Raw genomic sequence first — 13,847 nt, forward strand, 5'->3', positions numbered from 1 at the left:
TGACATGCATCAACCAAGTCAGTGAGCCTGACCACCCGATCCCGTTAGTCGCCTTTTAGGACAAGCATAGTCGCCTTTTACGGTAAGCATGGGCTGCTGAAGACCTATTCTACCCCGGAATCTTCACGAGTTAGGTTTTCAGCTGGCGGGCCTTGATAGCACTATAGACTACTGTTCAAGACGCCCTTGAACCCACTCACCCATTTGCCTCTTTCTCTGTGCAGCTGGCATCAATGTACGCCGTATGAAACAGGGTAAACCAAACGGGGCGTTTGTTCGTGGACTCGAAGTCACCAAAGAAGCTGACAAGAGCTACACTATCTCCATCGACCCCCACAACTGTGGCGACAAGTTCCCGCTCTTCGGTGTCGAATTTGCGTCAGTAAGTTAAGATAAACTTGTGGAGACACCTCAGCACTGATCACTTGGTCCCGTTTCACAAGCGATCTCAGCGCTAAGAGGATCGTAACCACTATTTCTTAACAGTGGGTTATGCACGGGACCCTGGGTAGTATTTTAAATGTTCCACAAATATCATCAGGGCTCGGCTCTATAAAGCGATCTTAGTGTTACGACTATCGTAAGATTATGTTAAAGTATGGGAGAACATGTGTAACGAGTATCAGGGCTCCGTTCCACTAAGGGGGCGGTCGAATAGCCTAGTGGTTAAAGCGTTCGCTCGTCACGCTGAAGACCCGGGTTTGATTCCCGACATGGGTACAGCCGGTACAGAGCCGGTACACAGCTTCATCATAAACCACATCTAGTTGATTTCTCGACCGAAGTTGATGATTTTCACAACCGGAGAAAAATCTTAGCGTTGTTTCTAGCAATTAACAGTCCCATAAAGATTCTGCCATTAAGGGATCGCGGGAAAGGATTTGCAGAAAATGTAACTCGCCGCAGAATTGCAGAAATATTGTGGGATTTAGTCTTTTTTGTCAATCGAAACACTATTTTTGATTATGCACAAGCTTTTCTATCGAATGTCGCACTCGAATGATGCCCAAACATTTAACAAGGGATTCGAACATACAAAATATGAATCCTGCAACAATTTAATTCTAACCTTTAAACGTTCTTGTGGTATGTTGACTATATAAAAAACTATGTTTACTATAAACTATAAATAAATATCAGTGACACCATAGATATTTATTTGCATAATTTTATGTCTATACAATAATAACTATTCATAATGACAGTTTGTGGAGTTATTTTGTTTCGGATTTGTATTCGGGTTTCCGAAAAATGGAACCTTATGTTTTTACCGCAGAACTTTGTAATTGTACAGCAGAATTTTGGTAATATTTCCGCAGATTGTTGATACTTTTAGCGCAGAATTCGTCAAGGACCGAGCCATTGCGAGGGGTTACATGGTCAAGTATAAGCTTCACCATCTGACCGTTGGTACATGTAATTGCTGTGTACTTCGTGCCGCATCGCCTTGGTAATTCTTGGGGAGATGAGATCCCCTGCGCCCCAGACTAAAAAATACATGACATTTTATGTGGATAGCAACTTCTTTTAATCTTCGTCACGACGTTTCAGATCTACGTCTTGCTCCTTCATCAGATGAATGCTGAGTTAGTGCATAGACTGTATATATATATATACTTACTGCGGGTTGAAACGTCATTCACTCACTCACTCGCTGACTCCCTTTTATCAGAGAGAATCCGGCAGTACCAGCAGCTCCAGTATGGCCGCACTCTACAGGACCCGCAACAACAACAAAAACCTTGACGTCGACATTACCCGCTCCTTCAAAGCCTCGCCGCCCATAGGGGGTGAATTCAGCATCACCTTCAAAGGGGAGACAACCCAACGTAAGTGTTTTATTATGATTAACAGTGTACACACGAATAACTTGCACTATAAAGTCGTCATAAGTCCGGAGTAGTACACACACACACACACACACACACACACACACACAATGCACATTGTCGTTGCTCAATGGGGGCATGGGTGGCCCAGTCCTCTAAGGCGCCGCGATTCGCTGTGCAGAGTTGCGTCCCTTGGACACGCCAGAAACCTATGATTGTGGGTTCGAATCCCGGTTCGCCCCAATTATGTTTCTAGGTTTGTCAGCACCATACCCGTGCTCGTGGGTTTCACCGAAGTGGTAAACGTCTCAGACCTGCATCACCTCGGGCTTTCCTCCCAAATTAAGCTGGCACGCCGTGATAAAACTGGAATACTGTTAAACGCGGCATTAAACCCAACTCACACTCACTCGTTGCTCACTATTTGAATCAGAGGATTGTCTGCCAATATTCCACGCATGTGTCCCACGACTGCACTTCCGTGTGGACTGACACTGCTACACGCCCTCTCCCTCCAACCCCAGCCCCCCTTCCCCTAGGGCGGATCCAGCATTTTTAAAAGGGAGGGGTCCAAACTATAACAATCCCCTCACCTAAACAATCACACACACACACACACACACACACACACACACACACACACACACTCCAAGCTGGCACGCCACATGAACTATAAACATGTTCAAAGCGGCGTTATTCCGACCTCGCTCAGTTTGACATTAATGAGGATGTGTTCATGTCTTGCCATCCTGTCTTCCAGCTATAAAGCCGAGCGCGACGAACCAGGAAGTGGAGGCACAGCTGGAAGCGCTAGGCACGACGGGAGATATGCACATAGAGCGGGTGGGAGACTGCGCCAACTTCAAATACATTGTCACGTGGCTCGGCCAGCCAGGCGACCAGGAGGAAGTGACGGTACGAATATATGTACATCTTATAACGTCGACTGCAGGGTGTGCAACTCATCTTGTCCTGTTGGGCAGTTGTGTAATAATTGTCTCCACATCACGTGTTTCAGCTTTATTCGACAGATGGAATAATTGAGGGTCGACTAACATCTAGTCTCTGAAATGAACATATCGTACAGAAAAAAAAAAATTTCAGTTATCTTAATAAAAATATAATAAAAGGGAGCCCAGTGACTCTCTTCATTTTGTAGACTTGCCAAACATTATAGACTTGCATGGGCTGTATTTGATATATATTTGTATCAGGGGATGTAAGACAGACTAGACTGAGGGTTGCAATCCTGCTAATACCTCATCACCTAATCCCTGGGTGAGGGAGTGTGGTTTTACGCCGCTTTTAGAAATATTCCAGTTATACGGCGGGGGCTCCAGAAATGGGCTTCACACATTGTACCCGGACCCATTGTTGCACTTTAGCCACCGTCCCCGTAGTGTCAGAGTGTTTCTCTGATGATACCCTCATGGTATGTATCTCAGTGATGCTTTCCTGCATCGTTATTATGTTAAGATGAAGTTTGAAGCCATGGGCCACATCTACACCGGACATTGTCCTTGGTTACCGAAACCACCGTTCCCCAGCTTCTCGAATGTGCAGAAAAATTAAAACAAATGAAAAAGTCGGATTACTATCCTCAATGATCTGGAAGGTCCCATCATTGACTGAACGCAGTCGTATACGTTCGTAACAGAGTCCTACGGATCGGGAAAGGCCCAGAGAGGTCGACCAAGCGCTCCCGACAGTATAGTGCGTCATGTAATATTCGGAAAACTGAGCCGATTTTGTCTAGTCGGATTACAATCGTGACTATTTCGTGACCGATTCTGCTGTATCGGATCATAATCGTAACAATGTCCTGTGTTGTCTGGACGGTCTCCTGTGGGTCAGGACGCTGTCGTGATGAACGAGCATGAATTGTTCACTGCCGTTTCTTGTCGATTGAGTGCAGATTGCGTCCAGACCTTGCCGAATTCGAACCGTCTTTGTCGGTTCACTGTCAGTTCACTGTCGGATCTCTGTCGGATCGCATTCGGGAGAATAAATGCTGTCGGGACAGATTCGGTCGTTTTTTACTAAGCGGAAGATACAAACCGGATCAGATTTAGATTGAGAACGGGAGAATCGGGACGCTTACATCTTCCCGAGGCAAGAGAGTTAACTGACTTTAAAAGTCCAGTTTCCACCCTTGCCGAACTAGGCTGGAATTCCTGGGCTCGATCGTAGCGCCTCCAGTGGCTATTACGAGTAATGTCCTTTCTATGCCTCTCCTATTGACCAATCAGATTCCACCTCTCGTATCGCTTGCATTTGTTTCAAACTAAACGGTGGCGCCCAGTCAAGACGATCTGATCGATAATCAAGATCTATATTGTGATAAAACGAGTCTTACATCGCGAAGTGCATCAAATCACGCGAGCACCTTGATTAAAAACATGAAAAAAATTAGAAAATATCTTTTGACAACGAGTTAGCGGTGCACATGCTTTGCAAATCCCGCAGTCGACCGAAATCTGCATGACACTCTACGAACCGGATTTCGATTTCGGTGCACGATTTTGATTGGACTATGCATAGACTCCTTAGTCCAGCCAAAACTGTAACTCCATAATGCTAACCTATTTCGGCAAGGGTGGAAACTGGACTTTTATAGTCAGTTAACTCTCTTGCCTCGGGAAGATGGGACGCTTATTGTTTGTGATTGTTTGTGAATTTCCCGCCACGAATCACAGGATCTTGATCAAACTTTTGACAAATTTTAATCGGGAATGGTCCTATCAAGGACAGCAGTACAAATCCTGAATGTGTGACTGAGCTCTAAAAGTGAGTGAGTGATCATGGTTTTACGCCGCTTTTAGTAATATTCGAGAAATATCACGGCGGGGGACACCAGAAATGGGCTTCACACATTGTACCCATGTCGGGAATCGAACCAGGGTCTTCGACGTGACGAGCGAACGCTTTAACCACTAGTCTACCCGACCGCCCCGAGCCCTAAAAGAAAACAATAATGGCATCGCAAAAATATGCTTTTCATCGAGGCCCACACGCAAATGGTTTTAAAGGGCGTTTGTGTGTAATTTTCTTTCTGGTTGTCATGGGTAATGTCTGTTTTCCGGAAATTTTGCTGTTTTCTGGAAATTTTGCTGTTTTCAGTTGAACAATTGACTTGCCTTTGTATGTTGGACAGGATACGCTTACTCTTGCGAACATCTGGTATCATCACTATTTGGTAGTGATTCACAAACACATGCTCATGGTACAGTCAAAACCACTACACTATACTCATGGATATGTATTGATCATGTATTGTATTTATTTTACACGACCGAATGTATTTTAGTAACCACTTTAAAAGGTATTACTTTGTAACTATATTTCGACCACTGAACCAATTTTTTTTTATAAAATCTATTATTGAACAAAGTAAAAAATATGAAAGATCATATCTTGAAGTCTGTTTTAAACCTTGAGATAACAAAGCTTTTTTATAGCAATATCGTTATTTTGTATCCAGCTGACATCGAGTGCTTTGTCCGGAAATAACGTCAACGGCGTTGTCAAGACAACTCGAAACGGGAGTCTGTGGTATGACCCAATCCAGGGCGACATGCTTCGAATAATTAGTGACAAACCTCAGGTACGTACCTTTGATGTTTTGGATCATCACCGCGGTCCAGTGGACAGAGCGTCTGTCCGGAGAGCGGGAGGTCGGTGGCTCGATCCCCGTCTCCGTCAGACCAAAAGACGTTAAAAGATGACTAAATTCTTCTTGTTACTTGGCATTAAGGGGCCAAAACAAGGACTGGTCGGCTCGGAGTCAGTGTACTGTGTCTGTGTTGGGTGTCCATGTTAAACTGTGGCATGGTATCTCCGTGGGATAGCTATAGAACGTGCCTTAGTCCGGACTAGTACACGTTTCCACATGAGGTTTGGAACAGGGCCATGTTGAACCCACTGGAAATGTGAAATTCCTTTCTTTTAACATAACTTTTTCATATAATGTCAATTATGGAATGTGTTCAACTGGCTAACAAGAAGTTTTTGTTCCGACTTAGTTTGCATTTATTTCCTTCTTTTGACATTATACATTTACGTTTTGCCATATTGAGTGGCTTCGCGAACTTTCAAAGAAAATACAACAAAGAGCAAATGTCCAGAGACATATCCTCAGAAAATCAGCTTGGTCAAATATCTTTCAAATATTACGAAAATGCTTCCCGAGAAACAACCTTTTTGACTCGTTTTATACTTCATGATAGCTTTAGTTCATGTAAAAAAACTAATTCTGTGTAATATGAACACATTTGAAAACGTCTACCCGTATCTGTGTTTAGTCATGTGACATATGGTAAAATGACAATAACAATGAAATTCCATGGTTGCAATTGTACAAGTCGCTAATGTTCGCATTTCTTTCTGACTATGTGCACATTCCTTCTGACTTTTAAATGTTTAGGTAAAGACAAAGCTTCAGTCAACTTCAGTGTATGCACAGTCAGATCGTTTTATACTATATTTTTAAACACTTGTTGCCAGGGCTCCGGTAACACAATTTCCGACTGATTTTTGTTTTACCTATCTCTTGAGACCTACAGTGGGTACCCGGGTAGGGTCGGGTAATAGGGGGTCGGGTTATAGGGGGTCGGGTACCCGGGTAGTAAATTTGGACTGGTCCGTGCCCTAGTCTCCAACTCTCTATGTTCCGTGGCAGGTTGCAGTCACGGTGAATAACGTACCTAGTTGGTGTGATGGCGACTGCACCTTCGACTGGACCGACGCCGCGACACCGGAAGTCACCGCCATCAACCCTGCACAAGGTAAGACGTTATTACTCTACCCAACAGTTGACCTCATCATTATTATTATTATTATTATTATTATTATTATTATTATTATTATTATACCTTCTTCATCTTCAGGATAACAATACGAAACAAACCTGCAAACCCAGAAACACAATGTTTAATCATGGATAGTGTCATGGTTGTACAAGAGGGATATTGTTTACCGCTGCAGTCGGCTTTAAATATCACCTATATCATTACCGACGGTAAATGACGTGAAAGGTCAATCCACTGGTCTGTTGTATGGACAAGGGATCCCGCTTTTTAATGCTACACAGCCAACCGGACCGCACATGGTCACGACCCGGTCCTTGTTTTAGAATGTTAAATTCAAGAATTAAGACCTACCCGTGAAGGACCAATTTTAAGTTAGTGGTTAGACGCTGTTTTGAACAGTATTTCAGTAATATTACGGTGTGTCAGTTTGAGTGAGTGAGTGAGTGAGTTGGATTTAACGCCACTTTTAACAGTATTCCAGTTATACCGCGGCGTGTCAGCTTAATGTGGGAGGAAAGCCCGAAGTGATGCAGGTCTCAGACCTTTACCACTTCGGTGAAACCCACGAGCACGGGTAGCACAAACCTAGAAACATAATCGGGGCGAACCGAGATTCGAACCCACAATCATAGGTTACTGCCGTGCCCAAGGGTCGGAACTCTGCACAGCCTTAAACAAAGTAAAAAATATGAACGCCTTAAACGACTGGGCTTGTACAGGAAAAGCCGAAGTATTGCAGGTTAATCACTGCGGGGTGAAACCCACTAGCAAGGTATCAGGGGTTAATACATTCTCATCCCTCTTTGGGCTGTTCGTATGAGAAAAGATCAGCGCCAAACAGAGCAAACCATTTTGTGCAACGACCAAATGTGTTCTGACCGGGAACTCAAAGGGTAATTTTCTGGCCTTGGCCTGCTATATAACACTTTGACTTATGTTGTTATTGTCTCTCTTCTTTAGGCACGCTTGCTTTAAATACGGTCCTGACTATCACTGGGACTGGCTTCTCTACGACAGATGAAGACAACACGGTAATGATAGGAGGCGTGGCTTGCACTGTTACCGGAGCAACAGCCACTCAGATCACTTGCTCAGTTGGCAACGGGCCAACCGGAAGCTATGTTGTCAAGGTCAACGTCGCCCGCAAAGGGGAGGCAAATAGCGCTCAGCAATTTGAATATCAATCTTCTGCCACTGGCATCTCGCCAACAACTGGTAGTCTCGCAGGTCAGTGACATGTATAGCCTGCGTGAGTGAGTGAGTGAGTTGAATTTAGCGCCGTTTTGGAAAGTACTTGAGTTATTATTTCAACTTGTGGAGGAGAAAATCTAGCCTGTCTCACAGTCTTTTTCCATACTTTTTGCCTTACTGAAATGGTGTAGTCTGAATGAAGCAAGCCTAGATTTTACCAAAAAGAATCTTCCATCTAACTGTGACTCCTTTTCAATTTCTATGGAATATCAAAATATATGTTAGTCTAGAGTAAAGACTGAAGTTATTCATGTCTTAGACATTTAATTTGGAGGTAACCTAGAACCGAGATTCAAATCCACGATCTTAGGTTTCTGGCATGCCTAAGGGACGCAACTCCGCATAACCAATTGCATAATAAAAAATAAATATTTATTAAAAATATAAATTATATTTATGACGAATACAACAATGTTCAATGTGTGGAGACACGACGGATTCCAATTGTCCACGAGTCAAAGAAAGCTCCCAATTTTGCATTTCGGTGTAATATTGAATGTTATTGTTTTTGATAGGAAGAGTCTTAAATAGCATTATAACATTGACTGTGTCTTTATAGGTGGGACATCATTGACAGTCAGTGGACACGGGTTCACCGCTGATGCTGTTGTAAAGGTTGACAATGTCTTGTGCACGTCTCCTGTCATTGAACCTGGCAAGATTGTCTGCGTCACTCCGGCAGCGGTGAGTTACATTACTGTCGTATTTCCCCCCAAGGAGCTGAGAATGAAACACGAGTGAATAATGAAAAATTAACTGGGCATTTACTTTGATTAAATTCCTAAATGATGGTGGAATTGAAAATGTAGAATTATTATCATGATTACCAGTTTTATTATGAGTGTACAATAAAACCCCGGTAATCCGGATGTGTCTGTTCCAAGTAACATAGTGCGGATTACCTAATGTCCGGATTAGCGGTGTCTCTTTATGCATAAATATAGTGTAAATGAATCCAAGGCATTTTTGCGTTCGTTTCTATGAACCGAAAAAAGTAAGACCACGCCCTCTGCCGGATACTGTTTCCATATTGGCTGATAATAGGTCGGGCGGGGCTTGTGTTACATTATTGTGCTGAGCAATCGCGATTTTAAGAATTTTGTATCATCAACATTTTTTTGTGTTGAAGATTATATTATGTTTATTGAGGAATAAACGGGGAAAAGCGATGAGCACACTTTGCTTCAACGAAAAGAAATATTCCTTCGTAAATAGTCTTTCTTTTGCGGCAGTATTATTCCGGAATGTGACGTTTTCGGATTAATGGAATCCTGATTAGCGAGGTTTCACACTGTATATTTTCATCATATTTATTGTGAGACACTGGTACATAATTTAAATAAAAGCATTTCACAAGCTGTCGATGCCAAATATACACGTATATCCTCTTTAATTCGATGTTCAGAGATCGAAAAAATATCGGTTGTTCGAGACAAGCAAAGTTCCAATAAGATAAGATTTGACGTACACTTGTATATAGCGAGATAGGGGGCTTTAGGAACAAAGAATCTATTTTATATACTCTTTTTAATTGTTTAGACCTCATCGTCAAAAACAAACGTCCCAGTTACCGTTGACCAGACTGGTGCGACCTTGACCTCTCCCGTGGAGTTCAACTTTGACGCCGCTGCTACAGCCGTCGTCAGCTCCATCTCCCAAAGCAGCAGCAACGTCAGAGGTACTTCCACACATGGCTGCCACCGTCGCTATTTATCATGTACCTTTCTTCTTTGTTAGTGCTGGTCGTAAAGTATGTTTCATTTGGCATCTTCTAGCTAAGACAGAGGTTGAAATACATACCACATGAAGCAGCAGCTCGGTCAGCTTCTGTTACTTTGACCGCCTCCGTGGTCTAGTGGGTGAGCAACTGCCCGGAGAGCGGAAGGTCCGGGGATCGATCCCCGGCCGGGTCATACAAACGTTAAAAGATGGTGCCCTATGTGGCACTCGGTCCCTAGATAAGACAAAGTTTGAAATCCATAACACTGTTTATGTGTGGTGATCCGCCAATTTAAAACTATGCAGATTCATAAGGGTCGGGGGGTAACGGCTTCATCTTATATTGTAACATTGGTTGGTTTGTTGTTTAACGCCGCACTCAGCAATATTCCAGCTATATGACGGCGGTCTGTAAATAATCGAATCTGGACCAGACAATCCAGTGATTAATATCATAAGCATCGATCCACGCAATTCGATGACATGCCGCAACCAAATCAGCGAGAATGACCACCCGATCCCGCTGGTCGCCTTTTACGACAAACATAGTAACCTTTTACGGCAAGCATGGGTTGCTGAAGAGCTATTCAACCCCGGATCTTCACGGGTCTTATATTGCAAGATGTTTTTTACATGTAACATACCCTGCCAAGTATGAGCGTTATACTTCTGGCCGTGATAAAAATAACTTTTCCAGGAAATGAAACTGAAAAATGTTACCAGTGAACCAGGTCGAGATGATGCGTTTCCATGACATTCCAGAGCCTAATGTACCATCTTGTAAAACTTGGAGAATTCCTTTGTCCCACCCTTTATAGAACCACTCGGCCTGTCCTGTATGACACGAATGTTGTTTCTGATAATCTCAATGGTTGGATGGTTTGTTGTTTAACGCCGCACTCAGCAATATTCCATCTATATGACGGCGGTCTGTAAATAATCGAGTCTGGACCAGATAATACAGCGATTGATATCATGAGCATCGATCCACGCAATTCGGACTGATGACCGTGCATCAACCAAGTCAGCGAGCCTGACCACCCGATCCCGTTACGACAAGCATAGTCGCCTTTTACAGCAAGCATGGGTTGCTGAAGACCTATTATACCCCGGATGATAATCTGAATGAACTTAATGACGCCGTTTTCAGGTGGCGAGTCCATCACTATTTCCGGAAGCGGGTTTGGTGCCACTGCCGATCCAGCCAACCCACTGACTCTGTGTGGAAGGGTTGCAAACATCACCAGCTACTCCGATACAGAGATCATCTTCGACACCCCCTCCAATCCTGCTGGGTCTTGCGCCCTCATGTTGAAGACCGGCAATTCGGGATATGCGGATACCACGTGAGTTATCTTTCCCTCACAATGTTAGTCAGCGTATTAGTGGAATAGCCTATACTTAATAAGGTTTTACAACTGAAGATTGTTCGTTGCACATGGTGGATGTCATGAAAAAAATGTGTTTATGTTTTACTTCCAGCGTAATTCTGAATATTCATGCTCCGTCATTAGCTGTCTTCTCAGGACCGCCTCCGTGGTCTAGTGGTAGAGCGTCCGCCCGGAGAGCGAAAGGTCCGGGGTTCGATTCCCGGCCGCGTCATACCAAAAGACGTTCAATGGGGGGTACTTGTTGTTACCCTGTCTGGCGCTCGGCATAAAGGGGCTAAAACAAGGACTGGTCGGCTCGGAGTCAGTATACTGTGTCTGAGTGGGGTATTCATGTTAAACTGCTGCATGGCATTTCAGTGAGCTAGCACTATAAATCGGCATCAGTCCGGACTAGTACAAGCAGCCACACACACGTGCATGCACGTCGCTACATAAGTGCAATAGTCTTGGACGTGACGTTAAACCCCATTTCACCTCACCGTCAACACTCCACGTGTTTCCCTCAAGCGTGTATTACCCAGAATGCCTTTACCGGAAACCACCGGTGTACATCAGCCGATACAAAAAAAAGTAGGACTGCTCAAATATACGGAGCACTGCTAAAGACACTTTACCCAAAAATTAATAAAAAAATTGATTTGCTCATCCTTTCAGAGATAAAAAAAATGTCTCGAAGAAGTTATAGTATCTCCACACACAATACGATGATAATAAATGGTCTGTCTCTAAAGGAAAAAATCATTCATTTTTTAGCATCACCGTTGCATGTCCCCTTAAGTAAATGTATTTTATATTTCACAGCACAAACAGTATATCCGCTGTGACGTACACACTGAAAGTAACCAACATCTTCCCAGCAATGGGCTCAATGTATGGCGGCACAAAGGTTACAATTACGGGGCAAGGTTTCGTAGACGGTGACCTTACAGCTGCCAAGGTCATGTTCGGCCACCACAAATGTGCCGTAGAGTCAGCTACAGCAACAACGGTGATATGTACCATCGCCGACACCGGTGTAGTTCACGAGGTCGCCAACACTGGATCAGATCCAGGTAAGTAGTTTGTTTTGAAAAAAAGGCTCAGATGGATCCATTGGTCCAACGCACGATGATTCGCTTTGCAGAGTTGTGTCCCTTGCTACAGTCACTGATAGATGTGTGAGAGTGCGTGAGCTGGGTTATACACTGCTTTTAACAACATTCCAGCAATAGCACGGCGGTGGACACCAGATATCGGCTTCACACATTGTACCCATTTCGGGAATCGAACATTCCATGATGTTTTAAAACATTAGCATTGACTTCTCGGTAACATCGGCAACATGGAGACCGGGATACCGGTGACGTCATATTTTCCATGACAACACCAAAAACATAAACAAAAATAATGCAGTATTTATATCGCACTGTCGAATGATACATTTTATATTTGGGACGTATGTAAATTTTATATCAGTTAAAGTTTTCCTGACTACGAATTCAAATGCTTGGTCACAACCATCAATTGTCGCAACGTAGTTTTATTGAAACGGAGGGGGCACGGGTGGCCCAGTCGTCTAAGGCGTCGCAATTCGCTGTGCAGAGTTGCGTCCCTTGGGCACGCCAGAAACCTATGATCGTGGGTTCGAATCCCGGTTCGCCCCGATTATGTTTCTAGGTTTGTCAGCACCATACCCGTGCTCGTGGGTTTCACCGAAGTGGTAAACGTCTAAGACCTGCATCACTTCGGGCTTTCCTCCCACATTAAGCTGACACGCCGTGATATGACTGGAATACTGTTAAAAGCGGCGTTAAACACAACTCACTCACTCACTCACTCACTCACTCACTATTGTAACGGAAGTGCTGTGTTTTATTTCCAGTGTTTGGCGAGGGCTACGCATGGGTACCACACTTGAGCCAGATAACGGAAGGAGACAGTGTCCGCTTCAGATGGACTACCCCTGAGTTCATGACCGGAATTCTCTTCCGCATCTTACAAGTGAAGAACGCTAGCACGACGGAGGAAGTGAACAACGGGTTCACGTCCGGACTAACTCGTACAGCCAATGGTGCGTCTCTTCAGTCACATTAATGCTTATAAGCCCAAGAGAATTCTGGGTAGAATTGTGTTTGTTTAAATGCGAATGAAGCGATCACTGGTTCGGTTCTGCCATTAACTGCGTGACATCCACGTGTTTTCAGTCACTGGTTTATCTGGTCCAGGCCCGATGATGTACAGGCCACAGTCATAGTTTACTACGGCAAAGAGCATGCACGGCAGTGCCAGACGATCGATGTTTGGTTATTTGTTTATTGTTCCACCAATATGACGGCGGTCTGTAAATAATCGAGTCTTGACCAGACAATATAGTGATTGACATTATAAGCATCGATCCACGCAATAGGGATCGATGACATGCATCAACCAAGTCAGCGAGCCTGACCATCCGATCCCATTTGTTGCTGATTTTCAGTGCCCCATCGCTATGTTTAAATCTAAGGTAGAGCATTTATGGATGTCAATTTCTTTATTGTGAGGAACACAACGTTTCGGAGTATATATTTATTTAACTCCTTCATCAGGTGAATGATGAAGGAGTAACTATGTACTCCGAAACCGTGTGTTCCCAATAATAAAGAAGTTGATGACATCCATAAATTCTCGTCCTTATGTTCATCACTTCTAAATGCCATTTAAAGACTATATGGAATCGGTTTCTCAGATAATCGCCTGCTGTTTCCTGATTGGCTGATATTAGAATGGGCGGGGTTTGTTTTGCATTATTGCACCGAACGATGTCACTAATTTCATATTGCTGTCTTTTGTTCTCATGATTACGTAAGCAGTCTGTAAAGTTACTATTGTTG

The 13,847-nt window shown here is 43.7% G+C and overlaps 1 protein-coding gene across 2 annotated transcripts in view; it reads left to right on the forward strand.

Annotated features, from left to right (window-relative positions):
- Positions 1-13,847, forward strand: part of LOC139458283 (fibrocystin-L-like) — a 104,763-nt gene that overhangs the window by 24,092 nt on the left and 66,824 nt on the right. For both annotated transcript variants that reach the window (XM_071239661.1, XM_071239662.1), the window contains 11 exons: positions 225-382; positions 1,673-1,829; positions 2,590-2,744; positions 5,311-5,433; positions 6,508-6,613; positions 7,598-7,864; positions 8,448-8,572; positions 9,428-9,566; positions 10,758-10,953; positions 11,800-12,050; positions 12,860-13,048. In XM_071239661.1, the coding sequence (XP_071095762.1) occupies positions 225-382; positions 1,673-1,829; positions 2,590-2,744; positions 5,311-5,433; positions 6,508-6,613; positions 7,598-7,864; positions 8,448-8,572; positions 9,428-9,566; positions 10,758-10,953; positions 11,800-12,050; positions 12,860-13,048 (1,866 nt within the window). The remainder of the gene's footprint in view (positions 1-224; positions 383-1,672; positions 1,830-2,589; positions 2,745-5,310; positions 5,434-6,507; positions 6,614-7,597; positions 7,865-8,447; positions 8,573-9,427; positions 9,567-10,757; positions 10,954-11,799; positions 12,051-12,859; positions 13,049-13,847) is intronic.

The sequence above is a fragment of the Haliotis cracherodii genome, unplaced genomic scaffold, assembly GCF_022045235.1.
Source record: "Haliotis cracherodii isolate W230 unplaced genomic scaffold, xgHalCrac1.p SCAF_12, whole genome shotgun sequence".
In the NCBI taxonomy this organism is placed as follows: domain Eukaryota; kingdom Metazoa; phylum Mollusca; class Gastropoda; order Lepetellida; family Haliotidae; genus Haliotis; species Haliotis cracherodii.